This window comes from Euwallacea similis, chromosome 24 (genome assembly GCF_039881205.1).
Source record: "Euwallacea similis isolate ESF13 chromosome 24, ESF131.1, whole genome shotgun sequence".
Taxonomy (NCBI): Eukaryota; Metazoa; Arthropoda; class Insecta; order Coleoptera; family Curculionidae; genus Euwallacea; species Euwallacea similis.
The window spans coordinates 43465-66465 of record NC_089632.1 but is presented as its reverse complement, the minus strand read 5'-3'; the positions used below and the strand labels follow the sequence as shown (position 1 = coordinate 66465).

At 34.4% G+C, this 23001-nt stretch overlaps 1 protein-coding gene and 2 pseudogenes across 2 annotated transcripts; 2 read left to right on the top strand and 1 right to left on the bottom strand.

The window, feature by feature from the left end:
• Positions 1–474: 474 nt before the first annotated feature.
• Cad88C (cadherin-88C) lies at positions 475–18893 on the top strand. 2 transcript variants are annotated; one of them, XM_066401943.1, is made up of 29 exons: positions 475–748; positions 9144–9295; positions 9348–9513; positions 9567–9704; positions 9756–9959; positions 10074–10258; positions 10311–10508; positions 10623–10790; positions 10842–11068; positions 11120–11397; positions 11446–11641; positions 11700–11817; positions 13868–13967; positions 14026–14240; positions 14301–14574; positions 14628–14896; positions 14948–15086; positions 15141–15387; positions 15441–15588; positions 15647–15904; positions 15955–16143; positions 16681–16813; positions 16940–17097; positions 17151–17340; positions 17391–17763; positions 17812–18010; positions 18063–18258; positions 18323–18461; positions 18524–18893. In XM_066401943.1, exons 1-29 carry the CDS (start codon positions 505–507, stop codon positions 18708–18710), a joined length of 5688 nt encoding a protein of 1895 aa, XP_066258040.1. In that variant the 5' UTR covers positions 475–504; the 3' UTR covers positions 18711–18893. The 2 variants fall into 2 exon arrangements, with proteins under 2 accessions (XP_066258040.1, XP_066258039.1); XM_066401942.1 differs by having other exon boundaries at positions 18314–18461.
• On the top strand, positions 18762–21939 carry LOC136416637 (uncharacterized; annotated as a pseudogene).
• On the bottom strand, positions 20036–20808 carry LOC136416764 (uncharacterized; annotated as a pseudogene).
• Positions 21940–23001: the final 1062 nt, after the last annotated feature.

Sequence of the window (23001 nt, the reverse complement as noted above, 5' to 3'; positions counted from 1 at the left end):
ATCAATAAGTACCGGCATGAGTATCATCACTCAAGTGAACATGTGCAATGCTATAAAAGTCAAGAAAATGTGTGAGAAACTTATACATTTTTTAAGATATTCATAACACCAGAGATAAAAGCGAAAGTCTTTGAGAATCTTACCAGAACTCGGTAATTAAGTCTTCACACCTAATTAAAACAATGGGCTTATTAACATAATAGGCCCAAATTAGAGGTACCATGAGGCACTAAAATGCTTCTTGAGACATGACATACAAAGCTATATTTACGCAATTTTTTGATCTCCATGGTCAGTATTCGTAACAAATCTGGTCAACGTCCGAACTAAAACGGTTCCAGTGGTTCCACTTCATGGCCTATAACGGAAGGTTCCGTAATTGGTAAACATTGCCATGAGAATTTTAGTAAAATTTCGTTTTTTTCTTGAAGTTTCTTACACAAAAACAAATCTTAGTTCCCTTTTTTCTTTCAGATGGCCCATACGTAACCTGCAATATCGAAAATGAAGTACAACGAAGGACTTCAGACTGCAATTAAAAATACTCAAAGGACATTTAATGGTTTCTTTGTGAAAATTAAATTCAAATTTACTTCCACTGGGCAAAATAGTGTTAGGTGTTTTTTAATGTTAATTGTCTTTATTTGTGCCTTTAGTAAAGTTTCGTCCAATCGGCCTCCCAGGTTCCTGATCGATGGCCAAACTGAAATTGTTTTAAGACTGAAAGAAGGGGAAGAAACACCAGTAGGTAAGAAAAATACTATTTAAGTCTTAAATAAAGAATCCTTTCTAGTATATTCAGACATCTCTAAAAATTACTCTTTCTTAAAAAAATCATCATAAATTGAGACATGCACTAAAATTGTCTACACGTGCCATCACTTATTTCGTTCCTACCAGCATAGATGTGCAAAAAAGAATGTGGTCGATCTTGAATGCCAAACTTTTGATGTGAATTAAGCGAAAAGTAAAAATCTTCTCTTTTAATTTATATAATGAGGAATATATTTTTTTTCTGCCTTACCTGCCCCTTAAATGTTAGGTAAAGATTGCAAATATAGGTCTTTGTCTTGAAGATGATTTGTTTCTGTACCAACATTATCAATACCAAGATGGACTTTTGGTTAACTTACCAATTGTAGAGCAAATATGTCTTCTATTTCATTTTCCACGTGTTGTTCTCTTGCTCTTTGGAATCCAAATCAGTAAATTTTATTTCTGAAACTGCTAACTTGGGTATAATATAGAGTGTAAATGAAATAGAGGAACATATTTTAAGAATTGATTTTATTTTCGAAAATATGAAAAAAAGTTGGTAATAAACATGGGTCTGCGAAAGCCTCCTAAGAAAGCTACGACCCTTCGAAGGTGGCCCCCAAGAAATGCGAAATGGCGTGCGGAACCAGGGAGAAGCTATATTTACTTAACATGTTCTTGTATTCTTTAACTTTGATGACAATTTCTTATCGGAGTATGATTTCTTGTTTAAAATTCCGTAGAAAAGGTACTCTTGATAAATTGTCGTAGGACGAACCGTTTAAGAGATATGACACTTTAAAGGAAACATTTCAAGGTGAGAAGCTGAAATTGGGTAGTGAAATTGTCTAGCAAGACAAAACTTTTTTTTTTGATAGAAGATATGATATGAGATGTAGTGTAAATGTAGCTCTCCCTGGTTCCGCACGTCATTCCGCATTTCTTGGGGGCCACCTTCGAAGGACCGTAGCTCCCTTAGGAAGCTCTTGCCGACCTATATTTATATTAACTTTTCTTCATATTTTCGAATGTAAAATTAGTCCATAAATATGTCCCCCTATTTCATTTACTTCATATATGCAAATTTCTTGCTATTATACATTACATAAATGCTTAGGTTTAGACTCTCTAGTTTTTTCTACGAATAAGAAAACGGTCCTTATTTCTAATTTAAATCTTTAGATTCTCAAACAATGCCATAATTTTGCATTTATGTTGCCCAATTCAGTGTTGGTACTTATTGCTCTCTAGCCTTCTAAAACACTTCGTGATGCAGATTCAAAGCTTGAAACGAATCCTTTCACTACAGTTTTTTAAGTAAACATCAAAACTAGACCACTTAAACAACTTAATGTAAGACCCGTTTAAAATTGCAGTACCTGGTCATTTCTGGGGCAAAAACGGTAATGCCTAGTGAACCGCTTCAATGTCCCTCTTAATGATAATTTATAAAATTCCTAATAGACTTTTATAAATCAGGGTGTTTGAACATTTATGTGAGTTGTGTAAAGTGTGTGTACAATGAACCAATTAGTAATGAGCAACGGAATCTTGGCTGTTAATGCTAATACGACGAAGTTTTAATTAATTTTGGTTAGTAAAATGAGTTCTTTTAGCCTGTAAGTGCACATTTGATGAAGACAGCTATCTTAATTATGATTAAATTTAATACTAATTTGTTACGCAATGGTTAATACATTCAGTTAGAGATAATTATGGTTTCGTTTGCTTTTTATGTGGCTAAAAGCTACCACCTATTAGTCTTCTTAAATCTCGAGTCTAATTTCCATCACCATAAAGATTTCTAAGAAATGAAATGTTTCTGTGCATAAAATGCGATTAATCAGAGATACGGCAATTATTTGAGAAAACAGTGTAGCACAAACAAATACAGAGATTTCGAATATTTAACGAGTTCTACGAATTAGTTTTGACCTATTTTTATGTTGAAGTCTTAAAAAGCAACACTATTTATGATGTTTTCTTTTGATGATATATAATCCCTCTCACTATAAAGTGTTAGCCACGCAACCCATTCATTAGAAAATTTTTGACTTTTCACTATCTTAGCCCAATGAAATTTGGTTTCATGCTAAAATCGACCATTTTGAATCAAAGAAAAATATTTTCAAAATGGCAGCACTTCCGGTTATACCAAAAGTATCTACCAACTTCGTTATTTTCAGTGAAAACTACTAATTTTTGTTTTATTTTCGGATTTCTCGTTTCGATTTTTCAAGAAAAAAATTACTTACAATACCTTGCAATTCATAATTACTGTGAAAGTAATGTTAAAAAAAATCGACACCATGCCCAAAGTATAGATTAATTTTTTTAAATGAATTTATTTATATATTCAGGAAAACGGTCACCATCTTAAACATTTGTTATAATAATCAAACTAAGTTGATGGTTGTTTAAAATTAAAACTTTTTTTATGTTTTCGTTCCGACTAATCAACAATGATGAATTGCAAGGTATCGTAAATAATTTGTTTGTAAATAAACTGTATGTCTGGTGAAAATTTTACAAGCGACAAAAAAATTTCAAAATAAAGTAAGCTAGTGGCAAAAATAATTAAAGTCATTCATACTGGGGATAACAGAAATACAAATTTTTATTTTAGAACTACGCGCCATTTTTAATATTTCCACGCATTACAAAAGATCCCGCTTATGTCAAAATATGTCAGTTTATGTAGTAATTATTAGTTTTAAAATTAGTAAAAACAGGTTTAACAGGTTCAAAACAGCAATTATTTTGAAAAAACGATATAAATTTGAGAACTTTGGCGCCTTGTAGCGGCAAAGTGAAACAAAATTGGATATAGGGACGCTTACCTAAGATGCCTTATTTTTGGGTTCAGCAATTTTTAGTCAAGCGTTGTATAGTCATTTCAGGGACACCCCGTTTACAAGGTGTGTTTTTTTCGATCATCAGTGAAGGGGTCTCGGAAATTAGTAGAGTTAAGAAATCGATTAAATGGGGAAAGAATTGCAGCTTTAGGGGGCCAATTTAAAACCCCTTTTGGTTTCTTGAAAAAGTCGAGGACTTACTAGATATTTAACAAAAACCAAATTTTGTCGATTTCTTTAAATCGATTTAGACGTGTATTTATTGGTTCTAGAGAAATTATGAAGAGACGAATATTGTAGATAATTTTGCACTCAAAAAGATAGACTAACTAGATTTTTTCTGTCAGGTATAATTTTTGAAATATGGCATAAACTTACTTTCTTTAACTGAAAGCGTAGTAGGTTATTACTTATTTAAAAAGGTATCAAAATTTCGGATTTACAGCCTTTTTTTAATGGGATATAGATACTCTTACACTTTTAAGATAGTTGGTCATAAAATGGTTCATATTGTTTTAATATTTATTTAATACTGACAGCTTACTTCATCATTTAAAACATTTGTAAATTTAAGTTTTTGAATTGCTTTGATGAAAATTTTTTAAATTGTAAAAAAACCTAATACCTATTTATAATTATTTATGAAATATAGTATGACCTTTTTAATCTCAACATATTTTTATTCAAATCTCCAGTAATCCGAACAGCGGGAACCTTAAGCTATAATTCGAACAAAAACTCGTTAATCCGAACAGTGAATGAGAGACGTTTCCCTCACTTTCGAATACTAGTTTACTTCATCTATATATTAACAAGGGATTCACAGAATCTTTCCTGGATTTCTACTTTTATTGCTTCTTTCCGGCTAGTGTTTGTTAAGGACACAATTGGAATGAATCATGTTTGGGATTGCCTGTGTTGTCAAGTGTTTTTTTATTCTAATGCAATTTTGAGTTAAAAAACATACTAATGGCGACTAAAAGAAAACACGTTACATTAAAGACAATGTTGGGATTATTAAAAGCTTAGAGAAACGTCATACAATGACGGTTTTAGAAGAAAAATATAAAGTCTGGAAATCAAAAATTTGTGACATCAAAAACAATAAGGAAAGGATACTATCCTATGCCACCACATCCAGTTCTTTTATCAATAAACGAAGAAATTGAATGTAAGCGTACATCCTGAAGTGGATAAAGCTGTTTACACTTGGTTTCTACAAGAAAGATCAAGAACTAAAATGGTTCTTTTCTCTTTAATTTCTTCATTTTACCGAATATGGTATGTTTGTAGGTATCCCAATATCGGGAGAAATTTAGGAGAAAAAGTAACATTTTTTTATGAGTAAACCCATGACAATACACTAAATTTTAAGGCCAGTTCTGGGTGGCTTGATAAATTTAAAAGTTGACATGGGATTCAACAATTTTCCCTTACAGGAGAAAAATTCTTCGTAGCACCAGGCAGCAGTAGAGTCTTTCAAACAATTGATTCAAAACAAAATCTAAAACATTCAGTTGTCGCTTGACCAAATCTGCAATGCAGATGAAGGCGGACTTTTCTAGAAATTACTTCCTCAAAAAAACACTAGCTCATCAATTTAAAGCATTAGCCCCAGTTAGAAAAATGAGCAAGGAAAGAGTTATACCTGTATGCCTTGTTCGAATACTTCTAGGACTCATAAATTTAAATTGTTAGTGTTCGGTAGATCTAAAAGGTCTCAAATCTTCAAAAGTGAACAACTATCGGTGACCTACCAAGGAGAGAAAAAAGCATGGGTTCACCAAAAATGTTTTTAAAAATTGATTTTCTACAGATTTTGTTCCTGTAGTTAGAAAAAGAATGTGGTAGTTGAATTTAGATGTTAAAGTACTTTTAATTTTGGACAACGCTCCAAGACATCTAGAAAACCTCTCTTCAGACGAAAAAAAAAGTTGCAATGTTTTTGCCGTTTAATGTATCGCCGTTAGTGCAACCTATGAACCAAAATGTAATTCAAGTAATCAAGTTGCACTACAGAAAACATCTTTTAAAACGGATTGTCGCTTCTGAAAGTGTGAATATTACGGCAGAATTTCAAAATAAATTAAAAATGTATTATAGTAATCAAATTAGCAAAGGCTTGGGACAATATTAGACCGGAAGTTATACATATAGAAGTTATGGAGTAAACTTTTTGGCCAAGAAGTTGGTGATGGTTTTGATGAAGATGACCTTTTTCCACTGTTAGAGTGGAAAAATAAATTGGAATTAGAGACCGTTGACAAACAAGTAACGAAAATTACTGTATTGTTGAATCAAATTTCTGGAGTTTTTACACGGCAATAAGTTATCGATTAGGTAGCTGGTCAAGAATAGTCATGGAAATCCATAAACAATATGGATATTGTGGAACATGTTCAAAATGAATTAAGCTCACACGAATCGAACGAAGACGTGTTACCGCAACGTATATCTCATAAAGAGGTAGTCAGATGTTTCGAAATATGTATGAAATGGGCTTTAGAAAATTCTGAAACGGAATATCACGTTTTTATTCTATCTGAAATGAAAAAACGAGTCCTCAAAGCAGAACAAAAAAACATTAATTAGAATTAAATTTTTTTACGCCACCTTAGATTTAAATAAATTATATATTCTAAGAGGAAATTAATCAAAATACATACACACATATGTATATGTATTAAGTTCGGATTTTCACTTCAATAATTTTGCAGTTGTGCCACTTTTTTCCGCAAAAATAAAGTTTTCATTGCAACAATTTTGAAAATATTTTTCGTTAATCCGAACAAATCGAAAATTCTAATTAGCCTGTGCAATAGTAGTATGGATTAAAGAGGTTGTACTGTATCCCGCTTTTCAAGGTTTTCAAAATTTTTTTTTTTATTTATGCACATTAATAAATCCTGGATTTGAAATATTCTCATCAAAACAACTGAAAAACTTAAATCTATATCTGATTTAAATGATGCAAGCTGTTAGTGTCAAACAAATAATAAATCAATATGAACGATTTCATGGCTAACTATCTTAAAATTGCAATTTCGGATTAAAAAAAGGCTGTAAGTCCGCCATTTTGAGAAATAACTATCTATTTATTGGTATCATTTTAAAGCTTGAAAAAACACCTTTTTAAATAAATCATAACCTACTATGCTTTCCGTTAAAAAAATTAAGGTTATGCTATATTTCGAAAACGATAGCTGTCAGAAAAAATCTGGTTAGTTTGTTTTTTTCAGGACAAAACTACGAGGGCCGTTTGATAAGTCAGTGACATTTAGATTTTCTGCAATGCAATATTACTCCCATCAACTGCCATCTGTTAGTAGACTACTATCAAATTTTGAGCAAGCTACGTCATTTAGTTTGCGTTCAATAGCTATTGAAACCAGACGACCTCGTGAATTTCAACGAAAATTGAAAAAAGTGAATTTCGTGTGCTGATTAAGCATTATTTTTTACGTAAAAAAAACATAACTGAAACCAAGGAAAGGCTTGATAAATACTATGGGGACTCTGCACCCTCAAATTTCAATGATTAAGAAGTGGTTTACTGAGTTTCGTTGTGGTCGTACCAGCACAAGTGACGCAGAACGTTCAGGTCGTCCAAAAGAGGTCCTCACCCCAGAAATTGTCCATAAAATCCATGGAACGATATTGGGCAATCGGAGAAAGAAAATACGGAGGTAGCTGAGGCCGTATCTCAACTGAGCGGATACATCACATTTTATATGAATATTTGGATATGAAAAAGCTATCCGCGCGATGGGTGCCGCGATTGCTTACATTTGACCATAAACGCTCCCGTGTGACCATTTCAAAAGAGTGTTTGGCGATGTTCAGCCGTAATTCGAACGAGTTTTTCCGCCGTTTCGTAACCGTGGACGACACGTGGATCCATCACAACACACTAAAGATTAAGGAACAGTTGAAACAGTTGGTTTCTCCAGGTCAACGTGCACCAAAGAAAGTCAAGATGGGTCTGTTGGCCAATAAGGTAATGGCCACAGTTTTTTGGGATGCACGCGATGTCATTCACATCGATTACCTTGAAAAGGGTAAATCATCACTGGTGAATATTATTCAGAGCTTTTGGACAGATTCGATATTGAATTGAAGCAAAAACGACCGTATTTGGAGAAAAAAGAAGTGCTGTTCCATCAAATCAATGCACAGGTGCACACTTGTGTAGTCATCATGGCAAAAATCCGTAAATTAGGCTACGAACTGCTACCCCATCCAGCATATTCTCCAGACTTTGCCTCATGCGACTATTTCCTGTGTCCAAACCTGAAGAAGTGGCTGCGCGGTAAAAGATTTGGGTCAAATGAATAAGCCATCACGGAAACAAACGCCTATTTTAAGGACTTTAATAAAACTTATTATTTGAAAGGGATAAAAAATTGTAAAAACGCTGGACTAAATGTATCGAGCTAAAAGAAGACTATGTTGAGAAATAAAACGTTTCTTGGCCAAAAAAAAATCTTTCATTAAAAAAATCACTGATTTATCAAACGGTCCTCGTATCTACGACATTCGTATTTACATAATTTCTCTAGAACCAATAATTACGCGACTAGACGGATTAAAAGAAGTCGAAATAATTTGGTTTTTGCTAAATGTCTAGACAGATCTCGACATTTCCCAGAAACCAAAAGTGGCTTTAAATTAGCCCCTTAAAGCTGCAATTCTTTCCTCATTTAACCAACTTCGTCATTGCTAGTTTCCAAGATCTCTTCATTAATCATAGAATACAATTCATTCTGTATAGGAAATTATTCTGTGTATAATGGACTTGTTCTCATAGTTTAGTTTATGCATCGCAAGATATGATATGGAGAAACTCAAATTATAAAAGAATTAAATGTATCACCTGGAATTAAGACTTATATTATATTCTTCCTTTTTTTTTTATTAATATTCCTATACTCTGATGTTCTTCTCCAAATCAACATTAAAATATAGGTAATTTTGTCAGCCCTTGGACTATTGGGCCTAACGTATTTTGCCGTTTTTGGCTCTTTTCGATTGTGTTAATAAAATAATTTTTGAAACAAGACTAACACAATGCCAAAATTTTAATTTATCGCCCATTTTCTATAAATTTCTCTAAATTTTTTGATGAGTTTTTACTAGGAAATCTCAGATTTATTTAAAAAATAATTGAATTAACAGGCAATAATTAAACCAAATATGAAGAATTAACAAACACTCAGCAACGAATAAAACATGAACCATTATGTGATCAATCAAGCGTACAACGCTGTAAATTGCATTAGAAAATTTTTCTTATTTCTTATGTAACATCTTTTTAACCGAATATGTATACCGGTTTTGTGTTTATTGCCTGCTTAGATCTCATTACATATAAAAGGAGAAACTACTTACTAAAATTTTTTTTTTCATAGATATTAAACTGTGGCAAAAAGTAAAGATTGGCATTTTGGTATAACTAATCCAATATGATTAAACGTGAATTGCAACTTTGTAAAAACACTTTAAAATCTAAAGAGAATTTTTATCTATTCTTAGGAACCTTACTTTATAAGCTTAAAGGCCATGACGCAGACGGGGATAGGCTCACGTTTGGGGTGAAACCTACTCTTGAGAGTGATGTTATCATCGTTGACAGTACATCGAACACTGAGGCCAACGTTTATTTAAATAAGTTGCTCGATAGAGAGGTGAGTAATTATGGAGTATTCTTCAATGCATCAAAGGAATTTAACTCTTTAGGAAAAAGACGAGTATGCCTTAGTGCTAACTCTAACAGACGGCCATTTAGGGCAGGGAAACTACGTGACTCAAAGCTTGCTCATTTTGGTAGAAGATGTTAACGACAATACCCCAGTTTTCAAAACACATCAAAGCTCTATTATGCTTCGTGAGGATGCTTTTACAGGTGAGTACAGCATCAAAATGCGTGCTTTTAACTCATTTATTACATTTGAATAGGAATTATTGCTCAACTAGAGGCGACTGACGCAGATGAAGGACCTTATGGTCAAGTAGTCTACCATCCAGCTGCAGATGTGGATAAAAGTTTATTTAGCGTCAGCACAATTGGGGAGAAAGCTGTTGTTAAGCTGATAGGTATAGTTTAATAAAATCATACTGTTACGTGTCCTAAATCTAATTCACCAGGGAGTTTGGACTACGAAAAACAAACTGCTCATCAAGTTAAAGTTTTAGCAGTAGATAGAGCAAAAGAGGGACGCATAAATACTGGAACTGCAGTAATTCTGGTCAGAGTCCAAGATGTGGAAGACAGACCTCCTGAGTTTGTTAGAGTTACCCCTGTCGCTAGGATTGCAGAGAACAGCCTTGTAGGCTCAGTAGTGCTACAAGGTGAGTATAAAATACAGTACCTACTTTGATTTTGAATTTGATCTGAAAGTTCAGCGTTTCATTTTCGATTACTGTGGAGTTGTGTATTACTTTTTCAGAAAATAAATTTTTCAGTTGTTGCCATTGACGGTGATAGAGAGATTAACAATAAAATCCATTACTCCCTCTCCACTAATAACATCGATCAAAGGGGCGATCTTTTCAAGATAGAGACAGATACAGGGAGAGTAGTGACTGCGTCAGTTCTTGATCGAGAGGCTTTAGGATTTGGGTCAGGCTCTTATATCTTACAAATCACAGTAAGTTTTATTTACATGTTTTATATGAGGTTTAATGTATCTTTCGTTTAAGGCTACTGAGGTCGACAGCCATCAAAAACCACCACCTTATGCCACAACTGAAGTCACAGTGATGATAACGGATGTTAATGACGAAACACCTACTTTTAAGTCTAATATGTATGAATGTGAAATTGCGGAAAATGCCCCTAAAAACACCCCTCTTACTTTTATTGGAAATTCGATTCCTGAAATATTTGACTATGATCAGGTAATGATTGTTTTCAAATGCAATCTATTTTAATCCACAACACATTTATGTCTGGGGATGTTATTTTCATAATCACGATTGTCTTCAACTTTCAAGTTTTTTTAATGATTTTAGGGCATAAATGGCACTTTCGAAATGTATATAAAACATGGTCATGACCTCTTTGAAATATCACCAATGAGGGCCACCAATGAAGCCACATTTACTCTTAAAGTAAAAAATAGTTCTTACCTAGATTACGAGAAAATTAAAGTAATTAATTTTACCATTGTTGCTAAAGAGGTAAGTTTCTAACATCCTATTAACTGTATGCGCAAAAATACTATTAATCAGGTGGTGCAAGTCAATCCCAAATTCAGCGAAGCTCCAGTGATCGTCAGGATTTTAGACCGAAACGATAATTATCCAGAATTCACCAAGAACTCTTATGAAGTTTGGGTGCCAGAAAACTGCGAAGCTGGCACCACTGTAGCGTGGGTCCAAGCATTGGATGACGACTCTGGAACTTATGGAACAATGGGTGTTAGATACACCAATATTGCCGGAAGCATTGCAAACTTGTAAGTTTATATTATTTGAAATTCTTGCTGATTATTTAAATACTTCTCTAGATTAAACATTCATCCAGTTTCCGGCATAATCACAGTTAAAACCCCTGGAGGCCTTTCATGGGATCGAGAGCAGGTTTCCAGACATTTTCTGACAGTAGAAGCTAGGGATGATTTGGGCAATGGAAATAGGAACTCAGTGCAACTGACTATAAATCTTGAAGATGTTAACGACAACAGCCCCATTTTCGTTCAAAGAACATATGAGGCGAGAATTCTGGAAAATGCCCCCAGTTTTCAAAGTTATTTGAAAGTTGAGGCCAGAGATGCGGACTTAAACGGTAGTAGCAACATTTGAGTGTTTTTTTGTATTGCGAATTATTTTTCAGGAACCAAAAATAGTGAAATTGAATATCTCCTCATGGGAGAATTGCACCAAAACTTCAGTATAAGCGCTAAAACTGGAGTGATAACTCCGAAACAACCGATAGACTTTGAATTCATTGAAGGACCTGAAGAAGAGAACGTGAGGATTTTGTATCTTACAGTTAGAGCTAGAGATATGGGGAGTCCCAGTTTATTTAGGTAAAGTTATTCGTTTTTTAAATTGTATTATTACGAAAAATAGATTTTTTTAATGCAGCGAATCACCGTTGTTGGTATATGTAGAAGATGTGAACGATAATCCTCCAATATTTGAATACTACTTCTACAATACAAGTATTCATGAAAATACTGATGGAGGGACTCCCATAATGCAGGTAAGTTTTCCTAGAAAACTTGTAATATTAGGTAAGTAACGTAGATTAATTAGAGGAAACGGTCTTCAGTGATTTTGTATGACAGCTTACTAACTTATAAAATCGGTAAATTTTTTTTGGTAAAGCTAATTTTGGAATTCTGGATTGGAGGTAAGTGCTACACCATCTGCAATAGGAATTACTACTTCGGTGTTAAGAATTCTTAAAAACTTTTCTGGATTTCATATTCGGTCCTAGAATAAAGTAACTTCCGTATTTTTTGGCGTTAATCAATACTTGATTTGAAGCTTCCTCAATTATCCGTTCTTAGGGAATCGAAAATGTGATGCCTAAAATATTCCATACATTTTATTATATGGGGTGTTTCAGAACTATGGGACTGGGGTTTCTGAGGACTTAGCTAAAAATTCGATAATCGTTTTGAACGACTTCAAATGTCGCAGTGATTCATGCAATCAAGTCTTGCTCTGTTTCCACTGTCGTTTCATCAACCAGAAACTTTACATGTCCCCTCAAAAAGAAATCTAAAGGTGTTAAATCGGGTGACCTAGTTGGCCACGGAACTGGACCACCTCTACTGATTCAATGTTGTCCGAACTAACGATCCAAATAATGACGGGCTTGAACAAAAAAGTGCAGGCGCATTATGTTGCAGCCACATTTGCTGCCGTACATTTAATGGAACGTTTTCAAAAAGTTCCGGTAGGACATTTTGTAGAAAACGCCTGTAGATAGACCCCGTTAAATGATGGAGCAGCAGGTATGGTCCAACCAAATGGTCATCAACAATACCGGCCTATACGTTAACAAACCAACGTTTCTGGTGACTTCCAGCAAATACCGCGTGTGAATTTTCTTCGGTCCATACCAGCCTCGCTATTCCTACTTTTAAATATGTGATCTTGTATGAAACTGACTTCATCCGTCCATAAAATAAAACTTAAAAAAATTGGGTTGCTCAATAATCTGATGAAACAGCCACTGACAAAACTGAACGCTTCGTAGATAATCGGCTGAAATCAACCCTTGGACTTTTTGTAAATGGTATGGATAAAGTTGTTGTTCATGTAACCCACCAAACGGAAATGCGAGTTTCACCCATACCTTGCGCAACTTGACGAGTGTTAGTCGAAAGTTCATCTGCAATTTTGTAAAGAATCTCTTCTTCAAAATGGACCGTTCTCATTGTTCTTTCTGCACCAGTATTGTGAATGTTAGGTTTCAAAGTGCTAATGATGGTAAGTCATCGATAAATTTGCAATACATTTCTTGTACCCAGGATATTTTCTTGTGGGTTAGCGTTCTTGATAAAGCCGTGCAGCAGCTTTTGGGTTGCAATTTGTTGTTCCATATGCCAGATGCATATCTGCCAGTTCTTGATTAATATAGTTCTCCATAAACACCGATTAGTTTGAGAACTTTTTCAAATTTGCAAAATTAACGAGTGAATGTGTTGAACTAACGATCAAGAATTTCTGTTATCAGTCTTGGCTAAGATAAACATTTAGCAAAAGTACTTAACAGGTGCATTCAAGTTTAAGGACGACATCTTGAATCATTTCTGTAGTGTTATATTGTATGAACAAATTAAAATAAAATGTATTAAAACTCGATAAAAAACATTTTTGCACATAACTACCTTAAAGCATCATAGCGCCTTAGGGAGACATTTGCGGACACGGATTCTTATACTCAAATGTCTTCTCTTGTTGTACTGAATCATCCCTAAAAGTTTTATGCCATAGTTCTGAAACACCCTGTATACAATTAAGAAGATTTTTGAAGTAATCAATATAATAAAGTATAATTGTCTCTTGTGGGAACTACATCAATTGAGCATAAATAACTTAGATTGGAAGTCTTATATTGCGTCTTTGAAAAAAAATTGTGGATTTTTGAAATAAATATGGATTTAGCATTAAATCAATTCGAAGTAAAATTGTCCTATCTCCCGACGAAATCGCGAGGCTTGAGGGCTCACCTTTAGAGTTTCTGAATACTACTTATGCGATTTTTTCTGAATCATTTCCAATAGTCTTATTTTCTTCAGGTCCAGGCCTTTGATTACGATGGTTCCTCTCCAAACAATCATGTCGTGTACCGAATTCAACAGGGTGCCTTTGACAAATTCATCATCGACTCCGAAACAGGTAAATAAATCGATCACTATCGAGGAGTTTTTCTCGAACATACGAGAATTTTCTCCAGGAGTTATCTCAACGGCGCTTGGGGCAAACTTAGATCCAGACCTCACGCAACCCAGAAAAACTATTTATCCTTTAAAAGTGTTGGCTTTAGACGGAGGGCAAGGGGAAAACCAGTTGCATGCTATTGTGACTGTGGAAATTACTATTTTGGATATTAATAATAAAAATCCTGAAATTTTCGGACTAGAAGAGGTAGAGGTACCTGAAAATATCCCTGTAAGTTAAAAGATTAATTATTATATGGTATAGAAGGAATTTACATAGTATTTCTTTTAGGTTGGAACAGTGGTTGCGAGAGTGAAAGCCAGAGATTTGGATGATAATTCAAATGTAACTTATTTCATAGATAGAGATTTTTGTAAGGCGATAAATGAGCGGGCTTTGCCCTTAAAGGATGAAAATGTAGATTGTCTAACATATTTCGCAATTCATCCCTTTAGTGGGGAGCTCACTGTGACAAGACTTATTGATAGGGAAGAAATCGAATTGTTCAACTTAGGAATTATAGTGCGAGATGTTAATTCACAAACTGGAGAGCAGATGGATTCTGGTAAAGGAAAATATAAATGATTAAAAAAAATCCTGAAAAAATGTAATTTGCAGCTACTCTAAAAATTAAAATAAGCGACATCAATGATAATAGTCCGAAATTTACGGAGCCTTTCTACAGATTTTCCATTCCCGAGAACAGCAAAAATGGACTTCTTGTTGGAACTGTCAAAGCTAATGATGCAGACCTAAATAAAACTATTACGTATCTCCTTGATAAGAGGCAAAAATATGTTAATATGGTGCATTTAGATGACACCACTGGGGATATTGTGGTTGCCAGCAGGCTTGACAGGGAGGCTAGTGAATGGATAAATCTTACTGTAATTTATTGAAATAATGTGGTATAATATTTTTAATAACTTCGATTAAAGGTCAAAGCTATGGACTCAGGAGTACCTCCTCGATCTTCCAGAGTGGATGTTTTTATCCAAATTCTTGATGAGAACGATAACAGCCCAATATTTACCCATGAACCCACAGCTTTGATGATTCCAGAAAACATCCCCGCGGGTTCATTTAACTTTGACTATCTCTAAAATAATCCTTCTTAAAATCTCATTTCAGGTAGTAAAATAACAACCATAAACGCTACAGATGACGACTCGGGAGAGTTTGGCAAAATTACCTTTATCCTTGACAGATTATCTTCTCAGGGCAAATTTACCATTGAGGCTGATACAGGTGTTCTTAGAGTGGCAGAAAAACTGGATAGAGAGGAAAGAGAGAATTATTTGCTTATCATAGAAGCCTGGGACAACTATCAGTATGGTTTCAATAATGGGGAGAGCAGGAATGCTTTTAAACATCTCAAGTGAGTTTTTCAATGAGATTTTTTAACTTTCATTAATCCATGAGTGGGTGTAGTGTGACAATTTTGGATGTAAATGACAACAAACCAGAATTATTTGTTGATTCTGCTTGTGTGAATATTACTGAGTTCCACGAAGCCAGGCAGCCAATAACAATCGTTCGCGCCTCAGATAAGGACGATCCTAAGACTTCTAATGGACAGGTAATTTCTTGCACATTTCCTTTAATGATTTTAGCCTAAAGAACTATTATCAAAACAGGTGATAATCGACATTGCTGACGGTAATCGACTAGACCTTTTTGACTTATACCAAAACACTGAATGGAGCGCCCAAATCCGTACAACAAAATCGTTGAGGGGAAGACATGGAAATTACACACTCACAATCCGGGCTCAAGATTTAGGAAAGCCCGGTTTTTATGTTGAAGAACCATTACATATCTGTGTTATGGACTACAATGATCATGCCCCAGTGTTCGTCGCACCTCCTCATAATTCCACCTTGAGAGTCCCAGAGGTATGGTTTTCTGTCTTTTGAGAGATTTTTGTGAAAGAGATATTTTGTAGAACGCTACAGTGGGAAGTGCGCTGATACAAATTGAGGCTACAGATGAAGATGTGGGATTAAATGGGGAGGTGAGGTATCGATTGAAGGCAGATCCTGCTGGGCATTGGAGAACTTTCAATTTACATCCAAGCACTGGGATTTTAGAGCTGAGATTGCCGTTGAGCAGGAAAAAGCAGAAGATATATGATGTAAGTAAATAATGGAATTTCGATTTTTTTAGGTAATGTTTTTGATTTACATTTCTGAAGACTGAGACTGAAATTTATAGTGCAGATGCTTTATTTGGGTTAGAATTGTGCAAGATGTATTTTTTCAAAACACAAAAATTACTTTAAATACATGTTTTTTTAAAATATTTTTCAGTCAGTTTAATAACAATCGTTTAAATTAATTTTTTTTCTCTTCCTGTGTTATAGTGGGCATAATTTTAACCTAAAAATAATTTGGAACGTTGCAACATTAACTTTTTGGATGTAAATAGTTAAATATTTATAAAATAAGTAGCAAAAATATTTGATATATTTTTAGAAGCATGCCTTATTTCATCCTCCTACATAAAAAATTATTATTCTTTGTAAAGGTTTCATTATCTTTTATTGAATTCTGACATGAATCTTGGATGATCCTGGAAGAAAAAACTCACCTTTCTTCTCAAATGGTAGTTCTCTCCTACAAAATCGAAATATATTTTTTAAGTCATCAATAAAATTAAAATTTTCTTCCAGATTAGAGTAGAAGCTTATGACATGGGTATTCCAACATCTCTTATCTCCGATCTTGACCTTACAGTCTATGTTACTGACATCAACGGTTATCAACCGCAATTTCTTCAAGATGAATTCATCGTTGAATTCACAGGTAAGAAAAAAGTATAGTTTTAAATTTTAAATGACGGGGCATAGTGAATTAAAGAGTAAAGAGATTGGAGGATGATTTTGTTCGTAAAACACGTTATTTTGCTTAAATTACTGGTCGTATTGACAGAAAATCAAAGTGCTGGAGTTGAAAAGAGACTTCTCCCTGATACTGTCGATCGGGATGAATTGGAATACGAAAGCACCCCTGCCCCAATTTGCTATTTCTTAGTGGGGGGAAATGAGAACGGATTGTTTAATTTGCACCCGATAGATCACACTTTATACGTACGTTTTGTTTAAGTAATAAAAAAATACGAATTTACTATAAAAATCATTAGGTCACGAAGCCTTTAGATAGAGAAGAAAACGACGTTCATTTGCTGTTAGTCAAAGCCACTGAGGACTGTACCTATCCTCCAGAGCCTCAAAACTTCTTCGATTCCAACGATGATACTCAACTAAAGATTATAGTTAAAGTTCTGGATGTTAATGACAATTCGCCTAAATTTATCAGAAGAGTATTCACTGGTAAAGTCACACTCATCAAATACAACCAATCACTAAATTTCATATTGTAGGAGGTGTGAGCACTGCTACAGCCTTTGGTACTAAATTTATGTCGATTAAGGCACAAGACGCAGATGCAGGCAAAAACGCTATAATTTCGTATTTTATTGTGGGAAGAGTGCAAATGACCCTTACTGAAGGTCTGGATAATTTAAGAAGAGTACCATTTTTGGTGGAAAAAGAAACAGGAGCTATTCAGCTCAATTTTGATCCGCAGCAAGGCATGAAAGGTTATTTTGATTTTATGGTGTTAGCAAATGACACAGGTGGGCTCAGAGACACTGCGAGGGTGTTTATTTATTTGCTCAGAGAAGACCAAAGAGTGCGGTTTGTACTCAGACAACATGCACCTGATTTGAGGAATCGAATTGAAGTTTTCAGAGAGTAAGTAGAATAAAAATGAAGTGAATAAACCTCGAAAGGGTTTTCCAGGGTTTTAGGAAATGTTACCGGAGCCATAGTGAATGTTGATGAATTTCGAATTCATGCCAATCATGACGGGAGTGTAGACAAAACTAGGACTGATTTGTACCTGCATTTGGTTGACAGGAAGGATAACTCTATTCTTGAGGTTGCAGACGTGCTTAAGTTGGTGGATCAGAACACTGAGAAGTTGGATGATTTATTTAAGGTAATAAACTTTTAAAATAACAAACTAGTTGACAACCAAAAATATTTTTTAGAATTTCAACGTTTTGGATACACAACCAGGAGGTAGCCTAGCACTCCAAGCTCAAATTCAGGCAGCAGGAACCACTTTCTGGCTTACCGCCACTTCCCTATTTCTCTTCCTCCTACTCCTTCTCATCTTAGCCCTCTTCATAACTCAGCGCCATGCCTACCAAAGGAAGTTGAAGGCAGCGACAGCAACTGCTTATGGTGATATCTAACTTCATTTTCTTGGCATAAAAAACAAGAATTATTGTTGTTTTAGTACGTGCAGATTCAGAAATTGACGGCAGGGGATTGAGCATTCTCAGCGGTAGAGTTCCGAATACGAACAAGCACAGCATGGAAGGAAGCAACCCTATTTGGTTGAAAGCCTATGAGAATGAGTGGTATAAGGGAGCCGATGATCTTAGGTAAGATTCGTATATTGGTGCGTGATATTAAAACTCATCTATATCTCTTTTTTCTATTTCAGCAATACATCCGATCCTGACTCTTTAGATGAAAATGTAGTTTGTAGCGGAGAAGCTTCAGAATCAATTGAACATATTCCTCACGACGAAACTAATGTGTCTCAGGAACAATATGTGAGGCAAAATTTTTATCAATGTCTTCCAGTTCCAGTACCGCAGCCTCGTAAGCTAGAAACTACCGAATTATGATTCTCAGTTAACGTAAAGAATAAGTTCAAAGTGAGTACATATGTACAACCGATGAATGATATAATTGAGGAGGATTTGTGAGCCTTAAGAATTAGGGTTTAAGCATCGGTCGTGGATGTTTAAAATGTGCAATATATGTTTCGAGTTTGTAGGATTAAGATTCGCCATTTGATGTAAGTGTAGGTTTACGATGTTTGATACTTTGTTGTAAATATTGTAAAATAAATGTGTATAATTGTACCGATTTTCTTTAATCATTATTTGTTGTGGATATGCCTGCCGCAGAACAGGTCTTACTTAATCATTTACTTTCATCTAAAGCTGAAGACAAATACTCACAATAGGGTATCGCCTAGGATTTTCCATGATTTAGTGAATTTCCCTGTCGAGTAACAGTATAGGGAGACTGTTAGAACCGGTAAATTCTTCTTAATTTAATGTAGTTAGAATAATAAGATAATTTAGAATTAAAACGTACAATTGTCAGGCAAAGCGCCCTCGTGATACGCCTATGAGCTTCACGAGTTTGAGCTTCACTCCCATCAAACACAGGGGTTTTCCACCCATTATCCTTGAGGTACGTCTACACTTGAACGTTTTAGCTCGAACGAACAGAACGAACCAAACGAGCAGAGCAGAATTTGCATAATCTGGACCTGTCTCCGAGCCAAACTGAACGCGTTAAACTTGTCGGTAAAACGGAATTGCTCAAAAGAATTTATTGTTCGCCGAATTATTCAGTTGACGGGAATAAGTAAAATTCGTGCTATTCACAACATTTGTGTAGTTTGCGGCGTATTAACGATAAATACGACAACCAACAAGAAGAACTTTTTTAACAGAATTTTTTTGAAAATGGAGTGGGATAGGCAAAAGTGCTTGAAATTAATTGGTACCTATAAGCAATACCCTGTATTACAGAACTCCAAACATGGACTTTATTATATTATAACAAAATAAAAAAACATAACGCTTGGGTAAGCATTAGAGAAATTTTGCAGTGTAATAGAGAAAAAGTTAAAAAGAAAATGGAGAGTATTTTAGCAAGTTTCAGACAAGAAAAATCCGAAGGAAAAAAACAGTTAATACTGGTAAAAGTAAATAATGATAGTACAACTGCTGAAAAAAATACGTAATATAATTTCAAAGCAATAATTGCTGTTATGGGTAGGCAAAAACTCTACCTATTCTAATGGTTTGCATTCATTCAGATGGCTTTTTTATTAGATAGAGATGAACCAATACAAACAGTAAGTTTTATGGTGGTAAGCATATTTTATTCACAAATAAGTAGAAAAGAAAAATTTATAAACAATAGAAATAACTTAAATACCACATTTATATATTGAAAAAGTAAGTTGCAAATTGATCCCGCACTTTTTTTGCTTCCATCGATGTTTTACGTGGTATTTGTCTAATAGGTAAAAATAAACACAGGTAATTGTTGTCACTTCTTCAGTTACCAAGAATTAATTTTTTTGTACTGTCTACTTGGTCAAATGTTCCAGGAGGAGTATAAATATTTCTAGATGTGCCTTTTTGTAGAAAATTATGTAGGCATACCGTTGTCATAACTACGCTTTGGGCCTTTTCTGGTTCTAAGAGTATTGGTTTTCTTAAAACACAAACAACTGCAGAAACAATACCAAAAACATTCTCCACAACCCTTCTTGCGAGACTTAGATGGTAGTTGAATTTTCTTTGCTTCGTACCCTTTTCGTGAATCTCCGAGTAAAGTTTCATTATTCTATTTGTCAAGGGGAATGCTTCATCTCCTACAAAAACAAGTGGCATATTCTTGTCTACTTTCGGCAGGAACCTGGGTGTAGGAAGATGTAGACTATTTTCTATAATTTTTCTGTAGGGTGTGGTGTGTTTAAAAACGCCGTCGTCCGAGATCCTACCTTGGCAACCAATGCCACAAAAATAAAATTGTATGCAGCATCCACAATTGCAAATAATATAATACTAAAATTCGATTTATAATTGTAGTATGCACTTCCAGTATTAGGCTTGTTATTATGACATGCTTTTCATCCATAGAACCTATACAATGTGGAAATTGCCATTGTTCGTAAAAAGTTTTGGAAATGTGAAGTCATTCTTCAGCATTTAATGAAATCTGAAATTAAATAGAAAGCTTATGATAAGGCATTCTTTTAAAACAGTATTAAAAACAATCTAAACGGTGACATTGAATTTTTTTCCTAGAATCCGAAAACGGAGAAGGCTGCTTCACAATAAGATACTGAGATTTTTGTTGATAGCCAATCTACAAACACAAATGTTGATCTTACACAAAATATTAGATACAATCTTGAGTGCTAAACTGTACTTCACCATCTGGAAAAAACAGGCTCTTCAACTGTAAAGAAAATAGCAAAACGAAAAGTATCGAAAGAAAATGACAAAATTGATGAAGCTTTTTAAATGCTAAGAAGCGTAATTAGAAAAGAAAAGCCAAAAGAAATATCTAATGTTTATAACGATTATGGAAAGCACGTGGCAAATAAGCTGAGGAATTATTCTGAGCGGGCTAAAGCGGTAGTGTAATATTACTTTAAAAATATATGTCGGAATAGCGTTCGATGCGTTTTCCATTTTGGAGGAAAGGTGTCTCTTTAAAAGTGAAAGAATGAAAAGACAGACTAGCGAATTCACTACCCCACGACCGCTCTTCTGCTCTTCAATCCATTAATTGCCAGTTCTTTGTCCCTGTTGTCTTAACTTTCTCAGTTCTGGTGAGTCCTTCAGAACCGTAGGAAAAGTACCTGCTAGTCCCTATTACAAAGGAACCAATAGTTTAGTGTCACCCAAATAATTAGCACACATGGCCACTTAAGAGCGTCGTGGTATTAGTAACCTCACTCGACAATGCTTTTTCTTAAGAAGGCTGTCAGCCTGCCCTTCATCTTATTGTCTCTTCTAATATTACATCTACAGAACTTAAAAACTAATAAATCTCCGACATATACTATATCAAGCTGATGTGGGCCATTTTGATATAAACAGAAATACAGCAAGTTTTCATCAAAACGATCAAAATTCGTCATTACTTTCACCCAGTGGCAACTTTAAGATACCCATTCCAACTCCTTCCCCACAAGAAACGATACAGAGTGGAATTTCATATACTGATTTGTCATCATTCTCAAGCGAAGTCCACTCTCAGGAGCAATCAATCTGAAATGAAGCAGCCACTAGCTTTTTAAGCAACTGGCAGCTTTAATCCACTTGGAAATATATTCATTATTTATTACTTTTATTTGAAACATAAATTCAAACTTTTTACTAATTTGTTTATTATTCAAAATACTAGTGCACTTTTTTTATTATTTATGTTTATGTAATCCTTTAAACTCAGGGTTAAAGCGCTGCATGTTTGTGTCACAATGACACTAATACTTTGTTTGGATATTTTAAATAACTACTGAAGATTGGTAAAATAATCACCAGAAGTTAAAAACCGCAATGTTAAAGCCAAATGATCTTTCACTAGTATCGATTTTCGTAACCTCGTGTTTTTTTAAAAATAATTGGTCTAATTAACTTTATTAACTCTTCAAAATCTTCAGAAGCCATTCTGGTAAAATTCTGTAAGTGGATATGTTCCATTTCTCGTAATAATAAGTTATTAATGCGACGTTGATATAGTCTTAGTACCCATTGGCTTCATGGTTTTCTTTTTTTAGCAATTTTGCAAATAATAAAAAAAAACACTAAAAGCTAGTGCTAGGTCAGTATTCATGTTTATTATCTTTAGAAATTCACTCTTTTATTTTTACCAATTTCCACGTCTTTTCTCTTTGTGGAAAAAAAATAACAAGAGCCAATATAATTTGGAATTACACTACTAACACTAACTACAAACGCTTCGAGCAGTTGGAATATTTGTATTAATACTTATTTGAGCAAACGCAACGAATTTTTTAAAAACATTTGTTCAGCTTGTTTATGATCGTTCGGTTCGTTCTGTTCGTTTGGGTTAAAATATTAAAGTGTAGACGCACTTCAAGAAGGTTTGTTCTGTATATAAATAAGTTTTCTTTTTCTCTGAGAGATCTATCATTTATTTCCAAACCGACTGGAAATTTTATACGAGAGCTGAGAGTGAACGTTGAACGTCAGTTGTAAAATGACGTAAATAGTGAAAAAATGTTGACCAGAAAGTACTTTTTTATTAATTGAAGAGTGGGAATCATATCCAGAACTATGGGATTGTAACAAGTAAAAATTATCGAAATCGAATAAAAAAATAAAATGCTTTAAATGCATTAGCTATGAAATTCGA